The 14,480-nt window shown below is 43.9% G+C and overlaps 1 protein-coding gene across 1 annotated transcript; it reads left to right on the top strand.

The window, feature by feature from the left end:
- The first annotated feature begins 3,273 nt into the window (after positions 1-3,273).
- On the top strand, positions 3,274-13,211 carry LOC132387528 (sperm acrosome membrane-associated protein 4-like). Its single transcript, XM_059959899.1, has 3 exons — positions 3,274-3,431; positions 9,901-10,002; positions 12,301-13,211. Exons 1-3 carry the CDS (start codon positions 3,383-3,385, stop codon positions 12,498-12,500), a joined length of 351 nt encoding a protein of 116 aa, XP_059815882.1. The 5' UTR covers positions 3,274-3,382; the 3' UTR covers positions 12,501-13,211.
- Positions 13,212-14,480: the final 1,269 nt, after the last annotated feature.

Raw genomic sequence — 14,480 nt, 5'->3', positions numbered from 1 at the left:
TAATAAACAAGCTCTATCGATGTCTAGAGGTAAATGAATTGTCATAGGAAAGTATAGAGTTCAGTTCATAAATGCTGAGGTGGTTATGGTTGTTGTATTGAAATCGTTGGAGAGAGAGAGAGAGAGAGAGCAAGTGAGATGTAACAGCAACAGCTGCGGCAGACAAACCTTTCGTGGCTTTCTTAATCCATCATGTCGTTGTGGTTATTCAGTTATGACCCCTCTGTTCTTCAGCTAGAACGTTCTTCTGTGGTGGACTTGTCACTCTGGCATGAGTGGATACACGCACAAGTTCCCACCGGCCCTGCTGTAACACTGTGACCTTTACTGACCGATCTCCTGAGTTCAGTCTCCGAAGCTCCCACCTCTCTGTGGGTTCCCAACGCTCAATCAGTGTCCACTGGTGTGTCTGAAGGGTGTCTCTCCAGACCTGTCTTTTTATCCCTACTAATGGGGTCTCAGCTATCCATCAACTCTGAATGACCGTGTCCATCAAATCAGGCCACTCTTGCTATCTCCTGAGGAATTTTAACGAGCAAAGTAAAGTCCTTGTAGTGGAAGGGAAATAATCCAGGAAGAGTCAAAATACAGTAAATCAACAGTTTCTCTCCCCCTCTTATCTGTAGCAAATGTTCTTGCCTGGGCTTTATCTCTCTCTCACGAGCAGCATAACAACAGCAATAGTTCGTAGTTCTCAAGAGGGGGGTTGGGAATGGTTAACTCTGCACCCCATTGTCAATCAGGTCTGTTCATCACTCATAACAAAGTTAAGAATGAGTCTCAAAGGAATGGATCCGATCAGGCAATCCCACACTGGACACTACAAAATGATGTTTAGTTGCTGAAGCCAAGTGATTCACACCAAATGTCCCGTGCTTTTTGCCTTTTGGGTAAAAATTTAACTGAAATTATTGAGAAATATACCTGACATAATCACCATATATACCTGAAATATAATCACTATGTACTAGCTATTTACTATACTATGTAATCACTCCTATGTACTGAATATTACTATGTATTATTTTACTAGAGACATTTTACTATGTATTGTTTAACTAGATACCTTGTGTTCTCTTAGCTACATACTATGGCAGTTAAAGAACATCTCTTTATCCTTAGCAGCACTAATTAGCTGAAATGTGCCCCATATATTATAGACAATAGACAATAGACATAGGTGCAGAAGTAGACCATTCGGCCCATCGAGCCTGCACTGCCATTTTGAGATCATGGCTGATCAATTACTATCAATACCCGGTTCCTGCTTTGTCCCCATATCCCTTGATTCCCCTATCCATAAGATACCTATCTAGCTCCTTCTTGAAAGAATCCAGAGAATTGGCCTCCACTATCTTCCAAGGCAGTGCATTCCAGACCCCCACAACTCTCTGGGAGAAGACGTTTTTCCTTAACTCTGTCCTAAATGACCTACCCCTTATTCTCAAACCATGCCCTCTGGTACTGGACTCTCCCAGCATCTGGAACATATTTCCTGCCTCTATCTTGTCCAATCCCTTAATAATCTTATATGTTGCAATCAGATCCCCTCTCAATCTCCTTAATTCCAGCGTGTACAAGCCTAGTCTCTGCAACCTCTCTGCGTAAGAAAGTCCAGACATCTCAGGAATTAACCTCGTGAATCTACGCTGCACTTCCTCTACAGCTAGGATGTCCTTCCTTAACTCTGGAGAACAAAACTGTACACAATACTCCAGGTGTGGTCTCACCAGGGCTCTGTACAAATGCAAGAGGATTTCCTTGCTCTTGTATTCAATTCCCTTTGTAATAAAGGCCAACATTCCATGAGCCTTCTTCACTGCCTGCTGCGCTTGCTCATTCACCTTCAGTGACTGATGAACAAGGACTCCGAGATTTCTTTGTATTTCTCCCTTACCTAACTCAACACCGTTCAGATAATAATCTGCCTTCCTGTTCTTACTCCCAAAGTGGATAACCTCACACTTATTCACATTAAATGCCATCTGCCAAGTATCTGCCCACTCACCCAGCCTATCCAAGTCACCCTGAATTCTCCTGCACAATAGAATGGCTTATGAAGAGATAGCGGTGGCAGACAGGATGGTATGAACAGGAAATGTAATGTGAGGGAGGTTAAGGAGGCTGACTGAAAACAACCGTGGCCAGCAATGAGGCCCAAGATGTGAACTGGAAAGAAATACTTGTGGCGCACCGAGAGCTGGGCAAGTGCATTTGATTAGTTAATGTATAGATGATACGCAGCTAAAACTTGATTGGGTATGCTGATAAAACCGAAATGTAACTGAGATAAGAAATTACTGTAAAGAATGCTGTACACCGGAGCTCGGCGGGCTTTCGGTGACAAGTTCATTGATTGCCTCAGCCTTTGTTTGCAAATAAAGGTTTAAACTTCTCGAAGAATTGTCTGTCATTTCAAGTAACCACGACAAAATCTCTCCCTTAAAAACAAAAAAAAATTGTTGTGAAGTGGGGAGGGAGGGTGGGACATCCGCTCCCCCCCTCCCCCCCCATCAACCCACTGTGTGCCTGGAAAGAGTCTATTAAACAGAGTTGCGCACAGTCCCAATGAAGTGCGTCAGCCAGGAACGTCCACGGTTTAATCCTTAACACAGATATACTGGACCTGCTGAGTTCCCACAGGTGTGTGTGTGTGTGTGTGTGTGTGTGTGTGTGTGTGTGTGTGTGTGTGTGTGTGTGTGTGTGTGTGTGTGTGTGTGTGTGTGTGTGTTTGTGTGTGTGTGTGTGTGTGTGTGTGCGTGTGCGCGCGCGTGTGTGCGTGTGTGCGTGTGTGCGTGTGTGTGTGTGTGTGTGTGTGTGTGTGTGTGTGTGTGCGTGTGTGCGCGCGCGCGTGTGTGAGAGCGTGCGCTGCTGCTGTGGGTTTCCAGCACCTGCCAATCTGCGATGTACTTTGTATATTAAATACAGCTCTTTAGTCCAACTGCTCTTGAAATACCCAGTAAGTTGTCTAAACAAACACCCCAGTAAGAGGTTAAAAATAACGTCTTTGCAAACTCTTAGTTGAACCGTGTGCCAGTGAGAGGTGAAAGAGAAAAGTGGGTTTGACTGCATATTTTTAACACTATCGACAGTGTTCTGGAAATTCTGACATAAAATGCAGATAACAAAATGCTGTGGTTGCTTAGTGGATCCAAGGTCAGAACGAGAGGAAGTGGGCTGAAGTTACAGATCTGACATCAGGGATGTGCTGCTGCTGTTCTTGAGCAGGTAACGCCCTTGCAGAAGGAAAAGAGTAAATTCTGCTGCATATATAAACATACTGGGTAAACGCCAGCCAGGCACTATTGAGGAGAGGTTCGAGAAAGACTGTTGCAAGTGAACGTATAACTGCTCGTCTTTATTGCCCCTTGAATAGGATAAAATGAAGTTCTTATTCCTCATAGTACTTCTTGCCTATTTTGTTGTCCCAAGTAAGACTTTTGTTATTTGAAGCTTTCAGTCCTATTACACCGGAGTCTGTTTTGCTGGTACAAGGTAAAATATTTTGTGTTGGGTCTTGGTGATTTAACTTCAAAACCTGCCCATCGGGACGATAGAACAGAAATCAGCAATCCAACAAGTTGCTGATATTTCACCTGTTGGAATAAAATCACATACTGAGGAATCACTTTGAAATAGTCTCCAGCTAGCACTAGAAACTATTTAAAACTGGAGTATGATAAATTCTTAATTTATTTCTTATGCATTTCTGGCATTAAAATCCTAATTTTAGACCTATCTCGACAGTTATGAGGCACTTTTTATGCCATAAAAATATCAAAAGATTTTTATTATTTCTGATCCGATAAAGCATGTGGTTAAGCTGTTGTTTGTAACCTCTCAAAATGTCTTGAATTATCCTAATTTTGCAGTTTTCAAAGTTGTGATCTGGAGTTCGGGATAGCTTTGAATGTATGATACCGAGTGTACAAAAATGCTACCGTTTCTTTCTGTGGTTGTGCGTGTGTGCAGGTGGTGGGTGTAGCACAGACTTGCACTAACTCAAGAGTCCGGGTTGCAGCCAAGGACGGGTCCAGCCTTTTTGATGAGTTTATTTAGTTTGTTTTGCTTCACCATCACCGATGACGCACCCCCAACATAGAGCCGCAAAGACGGCACTCGCTACAACAGACTGGTAAAAGATCTCCAATATCCTCAGAGTTGTACTCAAAGTCTAAGGTGTGAACCAAAACAGAGACAGGACAGTGCCTAGGGGCACTCCAGTGTCACTCACCAGCATCTCAGACAGAAAACTACCCAGCCGTACAAACTGGGGTCTATCTGTCAGGTAGTCAGTAACCACGAGGAAGTGGATTTGTCTACGCCCACCCTATGCAGCTTCTTGCTCAGAAGAAGTGGATGGATTGTACTGAAGGCACAAGAGAAATCAAAATTCTCACAGTGCCGCCAGCACCATCCATGTAGGAGTTGTGATCTCTGAAACAGGTAGGTGATGCACCATCCACTCCAACAAGGTTGGTAGGCAAACTGTAGAGGGTCCAATGAAGATCTCACCTGTGGTCCAAGGTAAGTTAGGACCAGCCTCTTCAGCACCTTCATCACATGAGATGTGAGGACAATTGGTCTGTAGTCATTAAGTGCAGATTGAGTCACCTTCTTGAATACAGGAATCAAGTAGGAAGTGTTTCCTAGTGCCAGTATCTTTTCCTGACTCAGACTCAGATTGTAAAGGTGCTGCAAGATATCAGACAGCTCTCTTGTACAGTCGTTTAGTACACTGGGGCTGATACCATCCAGTCCAGCAGCCTTGCCTTCATGTAGGCTCTGCAGCTGTCTCTTAACCTGACCTGCAGTCACAGTCAGGTGGGGGTGGGAACTTAAATTTGCTGGACCAATAACCACACCAGAAACAGAGCTTTCTTTACTTTATGCTTTTCACCAGTCTTATTTGTTCAAACTCAGCCAGCAAGAGCTGTGGAGCTGCATAACAGGGGGACAGAGTTCCTCTCCCTCTGGGGGCTCGTATTGGACCTCTGCAGTAAGGTTACAATGGTTTACTTTTATACACATAAAGAGCCACAGTCCATTCCGTATAAGGAGTTGTTTTCTTTCAGTTACAAGGTAGGTGCAGAACTAGTACCGACAGTTGAAGGGAAGGAAGTAGCTAGTCTTGTATTGTTGTCAGACATACACAGATCTGTTACTTTTGCCCTTGATTAAAACAAAGAAGTCGTCTACCAGATTATTCTGCCAGGCAGACATCACCCTGTCACGCTGACAGAGTACATTTTTGCAGACATCATTAACCCCTTACGATCCCAATTCCCTTAAACTTCATCATTCCCTCCTTTTTATAGTTTTATGATAACAGACTATTACTTTCATGGCATGACAGCTATCATCAGCAAATTCAATGATCAGGTCCCCCTGGAATCTGGCTGCACAGTCATGTGTTAGCGGCGTAAACAACAGTGGGCTGAACACACAGCCTTGTGGGGTTCCAGTGTTCAGTGTGATGGAATCAGAGATGTTCCTGCCAACAGGGACTGACTGGTCTCTCTGTCAAGAAATCCAGAATCTAGCAACACGTGGCAGTGTCAAGGCCAAGCAGCGACAGTTTCTCCACTAGTCTCTGCGGGATGATGGTATTGAACGCTGAACTAAAATCAATGGACAGGATTCTGCCATAAGTGTCTTTGTTGTCCAAGTGAGAGAGAACTGTGTGCAGTGTGGTGGATATTGCATCCTCTGTAGAGCGGTTGGGACAATAAGCAGACTGTAGAGGATCCAGCGCTGACGGGAGGCTGGCTGAGATATGAGGCTTGACAAGCCGTTCAAAACATTTCATCACGATGGGGGTCAGGGCGACAGGACGGTAATCATTCAGACAGGCTACAACTGAAAATTATTTGGGAAGAAAAGCTACAAATGATGGAAATCCAGAGTAACAGTTGAGAATGCCAGATGGAAGCAAAAGAGTTAATGCTTCTAGTTGGAGGAACTAGGAGCTAGCAAGGAGGTTGGCTGTATTTTAAGTATTGAGGGCATTTATTTAGTCAAGTCAATTTACTTTTATTGTCATTTCGACCATAACTGCTGGTACAGTACGTAGTAAAAATGAGACAACGTTTTCCAGGACCATGGTATTACATGACACAGTACAAAAACTAGACTGAACTACTTAACTCCTCTCTGTAAGCTGACCCGTCGTTCTTGCTGATGAGACCCACCACGGGGTGTGATCAGTGAACTTGATGATATGGTTCGAGCTGTGTGTTGCAGCACAGTCGTGGGTCAGCAGAGTGTACAGCAGTGGACTGAGCACACAGCCCTGGGGGCTAGGATCCAGTTGCAGAGGGAGGTGTTCAGGCCCAGTAGGCTCAGCTTTCCAATCAGTTTCTGAGGGATGATTGTGTTGAATGCTGAACTGGTCTATGAACAGCATTCGAACGTATGTGTCTTTTTTGTCCAGGTGGGTTAGGGCCAGGTGGAGGGTGGTGGCCATGGCGTCATCTGTTGAGCGGTTGGGTCGGTACGCAAACAGCAGGGGGTCCAGTGAGGGGGGCAGCAGGGTCTTGATATGCTTCATGACGAGCCTCTCGAAACACTTCATGATGATGGATGTGAGTGCAATGGGACGGTAGTCATTTAGGCAGGACACTGAAGACTTCTTCGGAACGGGGATGATGGTGGCGGCCTTGAAGCACGTTGGAATGGTGGCGCTGCTCAGGGAGATGTTGAAGATGTCAGTGAGAACATCTGCTAGCTGGTCTGCCCATCCTCTGAGCACTCTACCAGGGATGTTGTCTGGTCCAGCAGCCTTCAGTGGGTTGACCCTGCACAGGGTTCTTCTCATATCAGTCATGGAGAGACACAGCACCTGGTCATTTGTAGGTGGGGTGGACTTCCTCGCCGCCACGTCATTTTCTGCCTCAAACTGGGCGCAGAAGTTATTCAGCGCATCTGGGAGGGAGGCATCACCTGCACAGTCAGGTGATGTTGTCCTGTAATTGGTGATGTCTTGGATGCCCTTCCACATGCACCGCGTGTCGCCGCTGTCCTGGAAGTGACTGTGGATTAGCTGGGCGTGTGCACGCTTTGCCCCTCTGATAGCTCGGGACAGTTTGGCCCTTGCTATTGTTAGAGCTGCCTTGTCGCCTGCTCTGAAGGTGGAGTCACGGGACCTCAGCAGTGCATGCACCTCTGCGGTCATCCATGGCTTCTGGTTGGCACGTATAGTGATGGTCTTGGACAGAGTAACATCATCAATGCACTTGCTGATGTAGCTGGTCACTGATGCTGTGTGTACTCCTCTAAATTGGTAGAGTCGCCATCGGTTGCCGCCTCCCTGAACATGTGCCAGTCAGTGTGCTCAAAGCAGTCTTGAAGAGCAGAGATGGCTCCTGCTGACCAGGTTTTCACCTGCTTCTGAACTGGTCTGGAGCGCCTGACGAGCGGTCTGTATGCTGGGATTAGCACAACAGAGATGTGGTCTGAGTATCCGAGGTGGGGGCAGGGCTCTGCCCAGTACGCGTCGGGAATGTTTGTGTTAACTAGGTGTACTCACTAGTGTTTAGAATGAGATGAGAAGGGATTTCTTTAGCCAGAAGAGGTAAATCTGTGTAATTAATTGCAACAGATGGCTGTGGAGGCCAAGTCAATAGGTATATTTAAAGAGGAGGTTGATGGATCCTTGATAAATGAGGGAGTCAAAACTTATGGGGTAAATGCAGAAGGATGGGGCTGTTTCACCCTATCTGCATGGTGTACCGTTCACTCTGCATTATATAATTGCATAGTTTTTAAATTCAAAGTACAAAATTATGAGGGCTATAGATAGAGTAAATGCAAACAGACTCTTTGCACTGAGGTTGGGTGAGATTGGAACTAGAAGTTGCAGGTGAACCTTTTACATTTTGGGTTAGTTTGAATCGAATGACACTTTTTGTGGAGCATTTGCTCCAAGTCTTTCTGAAACATTCTCACCAGAGGGAATCCAGTGGGTCAAGCAGAGGGAATCCAGTGGGTCAATCCAGTGGGTCAACTAGGGAAGTGGACGGGAATTATGGATGTTTCATTTGGAGTCTGCATCAGAACTGGGAGTACATGGCGGGTGGAGGTGGAAATTAAGTCAAAGTTGTGTTTGCACCCATTCATACATGTACTTGTGCATGTGACCATGACAACTGGCAAGTAGCATTGGATACACAAATTCACAAGAAAGACATGAAGTTTACATGAACAACACACAAAATGCTGGAGGAGCTCAGCAGTTCACGCAGCATCAATGGAGGGGAATAAACAGTCTACATTTCAGACTGAGACCCTTTATCGGGGCTGGAAAGGAAAGGCACCAACATCACGGGCCCACTTCACTCAAATTGTCATCTTGTGATACTGTAGAATTTCTATAATGCAAATGTATGGTTGTTTAAATGTCCAAATGGATTTATTTCCTGACCAGCGTATGTACATGGATTGGCCTGTATGCATCAACAATTACTGACCATACTGTTTAAACAAACTCTTCCAGACGCAATAATTTTCCTGAATCCTATTGTCCTCTTTTCTGAAAAGACTTCTGCTTTTATTCCTTTAAAGAATCGTGTGCCTGTGAGCTGGAGATTGAAGCAATGAACTTCAAAGTATAAATTGTGGCAAGACTGACATGCAGGGAAATGACGGTGTCACTTGAAAAGAGAAATCTGGCTCTTCTAAGGTGGCTTGGTGCTCCCAAGCCTCCTGGAACCTAGAAAGGACCAAAAAAAAAATTGTGCTCATGAAAAGCTAAAACAAATTTTAATTGGTATAAACAAGAGAAAATCTGCAAATACTGCAAATTCAAGCAACACGCTCAACATGCTGGGGGAGCTCAAGCATCCAGGCAGCATCTATGGAAAATAGTACAGTACCGTTCCAGGCCAAAACCCTTTGGCAGGACTGGAGAAAAATGCTGAGGAGTGGATTTAAAAGGTCGTGGGAAGGGAGAGAGAAACACCAGGTGGTAGGTGAACCTTGGTAGGGGAGGGATGAAGCAAAGAGCTAGAAAGTTGATTGGTGAAAGAGACAGAAGGCCATAGGAGAAAGAAAAAAATGGTGGGGAGGAGACAAGAGGGAGGCAATGGATGGGCAAGGAGGTGACATGAGAAAGGGACAAGGGGATAGGAACTGGTGATGGAGGGGCATGACTGGAAGTTTGAAAAATCGATGTTGATGCCATCAGGTTTGAGGCTCTCCAAATGGAATATAAGGTGTTATTCCTCCAAGCAAAGTGTGGCCTCATCATGACAGAGGAGGAGGCCATGGGTGGACATATCAGAATGGAAATGGGAAGTGGAATTCAAATGGGTGGTCACTGAGAGATCCTGTTTGTTCTGGCAGTCAGAGCAAAGATATTTGGCGAAGTGGTCTCCCAATCCACGTCGGGTCTCACTGACATACAAGAGGTCACACCGGGGACACAGTATATGATCCCCACAGACTCACAAGTGCTGCCTCATCTGGAAGGACTGTCCGGGGCCCTGAATGGTAGTGAAGGAGGAGATGCCAGGAGGGAGATCTATGGGGAAAGACAAATGGACAAGGGATTGCATAGGGAGCAATCCCTATGGAAAGCAGAAAGAGGGTATGGGTGGGCGGGAAAGGGAATGATGTGTTTGGTGGTGGGTTCCAGTTGGAGGTGGTGGAAGTTTTTGAGAATTATGTGTTGGACACTGAGTCTGGTGGGGTAGAGGGTGAGGACAAGAGAAATCGTATCCCTGGGAGGATGGGGTAAGAGCAGACGTGCATGAAATGGAAGAGATGTGGTTGAGGGCAGTGCTGATGGTTATAAAGATTGATAAAAACTTATGGTGCAGGAAAATCAGCATTGTGTACTTTACATTATGAAAATTGAATCTGTATTGGATTTTTAATTTTTTAGTTTTCTTGATGCTGTAGGTACTGCCTTGGAGTGTTTCCAATGTGCCATCAGTCAATCTCTGTGTTCGAAGGAAACCTGCAAAAGTAATCAGCTGTGTTACTCTGCAAATATTAGTGCAGGTAAGCTGCTTGTCAAAGACAGTTTTTTTTCAGAATTGGGAGGTGGAGAAGACCATGTAGCAAATCCAGACCGTTCTGGAAGGGTTGGAAATAATTTGGAAAACATGTAGTTCAGGTGTTTGATGGTTTGGTTGAGTTGATCTCTGGTCTTGGGAATGTACTTGCAAGTGTTTCATCACCATATGAGGAGACAACATCAGTGCTCTGTTAATTGTGGTGTGTCCTTCAAATACTTGGCCTTTAGATACCAATCAATCAGCTGAAGTTGGTCACCTTTTTGGAAACTCGATGTGGGGAGGAAATTGCCTTGCTGATTGGTTGAGTGAGAAACTTTGTGCGTAGTTGTCTGTAATTTTTCCCGCAATAGCTCATAAATTGGATCAAGATTGGCCAGTTTGTTGACAGAATTGTTCACGGAAAACCACGCTTCTAGGAATTCTCTTGCATGTCACATTTGCTGATGCGGTGACTTCCACTGATGCCCAGTTGAATTTGTGCCTCTCTCGATCTTCATGGGGAGCAACTAGGGAGAGCTACTCATGTTGCTTTACAGCCGGTTGATGTTCATGGATCCTAGTGGATAGTTTTCTCTCTGCAATACCAGGAACTACTTCCCTGACCTCAGCTGCAAGCTGTTCTGCCCCGTCTCTGCTCCCCCATGACATGAAGTTTATAGTACACCCATTTTTCTCCCACTTCTTTCCATGTCAGCTGTTTTGTGCAGAAGAGGTTCACAGGATGCTGCCAGGATTAGAGAATGCTATACGGAAAGATTGGACACATTTGTATTGTCTTCTCTGCACACAAGAGGCTAAGGGGAGATCTGACACAAGAGGCACAGAGGCACAGAGGCACAGGAATAGACAGTGGCATCTTATTTTGATCACCATGTTAAAATGTCTCATACCGGGGAGCATACATTTTAATGTGGCGGGGAAGGGTGGATGAAGTTGAAAAGAAAAGTGTGGTGCAAGTTTTGTGAAAGAGAGGAGTGGGCTTTGAGGGGTGGTCATGGAAGCAGACACCATCGTGGTGTTTGAGGAAGTTAGACACGGTCATAGAGGGAAGTTGATCATTTACAGGCAGAAGAGATTTACTTTAATTCAGCATCATATCTAACACAGACATTATTGGATGAAAGGTCTTTTCCTGTTGTAATCTCAATGGGCCAAATGTGACCTCCCAAGGTGCAATTCTTCTCATTTGGCAGGGTTAAACTCCATCTGCCTTTTCTCTGTCCATATCTGCAATTTATCTGTACCCACTGTATTCTTTGCCAGTCTTCTACGCTATCCACAACACCACCAATCTCTGCATTGTCTGCACACTGAATAACCCACCCAACTCCATTTTCATTCAGGTCACTTATCTTCATCACCAATACAGAGGTCCTTGTACAGGACCTATGGGATACCATCAGCTTCCTGAGTTATGAGTTCTCGGGTGGGCATGTGTACCTGCAGATAATGGAGCAATGTGAATGTTGTATAGGCAGAAGGAGTTGGGTATTGAAATACTAGTTTAGTTCAGCTTATTGGTTCCTTGCTCTTCTTGTAATGGGGCTCAGTGTGATGGAGTCAAACATCCCCAATTCATTGCTCTTCTTTGAAACCAATGAGGAAAGGTATTACAGGTTTCTAACATGTTGCTTGTCCTCTACGGACAGTAATGATATTTCAGTGTTTGTTCAACATGGGTTTGGACTGCAGGTAGTACTGCAGTTTCTGCTCCTGCCACCTGGGTTCGATGGTGACCTCTACTACTATCCAGCTTGGGTTTTACACATTCTCCCTGTGTCTGAGGGTACTCTCCTTTCCTTCCACAGGAAAGGGCCAGTGGGTTAACTGGCTGACAAGATCCCTTTTGGTGTCTATCGAATCTTAGGGGAGTGTACGAATTTTAAGTAAAAATATTAACAAAGAGCATCTGTCACCACATATTATACTGAGATTCATTTTCACTGAACAAGAACAAGTTATGGGTGAATGAAGAGAGTGGGAACAGCATTGCTCTGTAGAGCTGGCATACATTTAATGGGCTTCCTTCTGTGTCCTAAGTGCACAAAACAGAACCAAGAATAACCTCCTGGGGATGGCCTTCTTAATGTGGACACTATCGGTGTCTAACTGGAACTGAGGATTCTTTGGGAAATTGAATTTAATGTGATCTCCATGCTAAGAGAGCCTACAATCACCTTCTTTCTGCTACTTCCCTATTCCCCCCCCCCCCACCCCCATGCCCTCCCATAATTCCATCACTGAAACCCAGACCTCTCATCCATTTCCTTTGTCTCTTCAGGTACAGTAACTACCTTCGTCTCTGGATGCGTAGACAAGGAACTGTGTGGGAAAACAATCACTAACACATATGCTGGTGTAGAGTTAAAATTACAGCCCAAATGTTGTGATTTCAATAACTGCAACGGTGCCACGGCCGCTCAACTATCCGTACTGGCTATCTCCATCATGGTTCTTGTCTGGTTTGTGGGATTCCAATAGAGCAGTGTAACTCCTTCAAAAGACTCATATTCCTTCATTTTACATTCAGCTGTCCATAATAACAGCAGTATTTGCATAAAGTTTATCTGTTCTTTGTGGTTTTTGTTTGCTGTTTTTATTTTAAATGGGGCAGATTGGTACTTATTCAAGGGTGCTGGATTAGGTGTTAAGGGGGTGGCATTGCCCATTACTAGTTCCCTTACCTTGAAGTTTTGAAAAAAAAAGAGAGGAGGTTCCTGTTTATTCCAGTAACAAGTTGCAATTTACAATCGTCAGATCAAAAGATTATTGTCTTTACACTGAAGAGATCTGTGTTCAGAAGCCCTCACTCTGGCTCAGAGTAAATGAAGCTTTTAACCCTTTGTGATGATTATTCAGTTAATCCTGGCCTGCTGTGATGAATTTTCATTTGCTTTCAATCATTTATACTTTTTAATATTCACTCACTCAATGTTTACGATTTTCTCTAAAATGAGATTTCTAATGTGCCTCTGTCAAATCCATGGTATAATTGTCTACAGTTCTACATTTCTATGATGCTGAATAACTGATCTGAATATGTAATAGCCATGGGTACTTGCAGACTGCTTTAAAAGAATGTGTCGATTATTGGGAATGAAGTGAACGCTGACTGAGGTTTTCATGATAACAGTATAAATTGCAATGATTTGTGTAAATTTATAAATGATCAATAAAACATTTTCAACCTAATTCTAATGCCTGTTTTAATTTGTTGGTTATATGGGATGTGCAGATCTATTACTGATTTGTAAGTCATTCCACTGCCCGACAACTCTCCTGCCCGACAGCCCAGTCAATACTGACCCCTGGTGCGCTATGTGTGGACGTTGCAAGTTCTCCTGATGACTCTGGTGAGACCATAATATATAGAAGCAGAATTAGGCCATTCTGCTTATCAAATCTTCTCCTCCATTCCATCATGGCCGACATATTATCCTTCTCAACCCCATTCTACAGTCAACATTTCGGTCCAAGACTGGTGAAGAGGAGAAGTTGGCATAAGAAGGTGGAGGGAGGGGAGGAAGATGTACATGTTGGAAGGTGCTAGTCCAAACTGGGAAGGGGGAGGAGTTAATTGGTGAAAGAGACAAAGGCTGGAAATGTGGGATTCTGATAGGAGAGGACAGAAGACCAGGGATGAAAGGGAAGGAGGAGAAACACCAGAGGTAAGGAGATAGGGTGTGGAAAAGAAATATGAATTGGGAATAGTAACAAAAGGGGGATCATTAACAGAATTTGAGAAATTCATGTTCATGTCATCAGGTTGGAGGCTCTCCAGGCAGAATAGAATAGGTAGACAAGCTCTCAACCTTATAGTTAAACATACTTTAAAAATTTGGTTTCAATTTCATAGTTTTTTGGAATTAAATGATTTTCTACTTTCTAGTAATATTTATTCTAATTTCTTTTTTAAACCAGCAACTTTGGACAAGGCTTTCTTAACATGGAAAATTAAGGGAAGCTTTTTTAGATTTGTTTTTACAAGACTGTTTAATGTCTTTTTCACAGTTAATGGATAAATATGATATCCCCAATATGCATTTTTTCAGATAGGTTAGGAATTTTTTACGTGATTTTTTACCGAATTACCCCTCAGCCTGCTCTTTAAATTTGGCTTATGCTATTTTTCTGTTTAAACCTTTTCAAAAACGATTAATAGCTATCATTTATAAACAGTTAATGAATGCTCGCATGCCGCCTAATGATAGGGTTCAACGCAGCTGGGAAGTAGAACCTCAACATTCACTTTCAGATAATCAATGGAGTAAAATTTATTATTTAGTCAATAATTCAACTATCTGTGCACGCCATATTTTAATTCAGTTTAAGATAGTACACAGGGCCCATATGCCCAAAGATAAATTGGCACATATTTTTCCTAATATAAGCCCTATTTGTGACAGATGTAACACAGAAGTGGCTACTCTAACTCATATGTTTTGGTCATGTGTGAGTTTA

Source organism: Hypanus sabinus, unplaced genomic scaffold (genome assembly GCF_030144855.1).
Source record: "Hypanus sabinus isolate sHypSab1 unplaced genomic scaffold, sHypSab1.hap1 scaffold_1945, whole genome shotgun sequence".
In the NCBI taxonomy this organism is placed as follows: Eukaryota; Metazoa; Chordata; class Chondrichthyes; order Myliobatiformes; family Dasyatidae; genus Hypanus; species Hypanus sabinus.
This window is presented reverse-complemented; position numbering and strand designations above follow the sequence as displayed.

What these genes read in the sequence shown, in the direction of transcription:
- LOC132387528 (XM_059959899.1), top strand. Translation starts at nt 3,383, where the DNA reads ATGAAGTTCTTATTCCTCATAGTACTTCTTGCCTATTTTGTTGTCCCA. An exon ending in TGCCTATTTTGTTGTCCCAA is followed by an intron (nt 3,432 to 9,900) that starts GTAAGACTTTTG and finishes TTGATGCTGTAG; the next exon opens with GTACTGCCTTGGAGTGTTTC. An exon ending in CTCTGCAAATATTAGTGCAG is followed by an intron (nt 10,003 to 12,300) that starts GTAAGCTGCTTG and finishes TTGTCTCTTCAG; the next exon opens with GTACAGTAACTACCTTCGTC.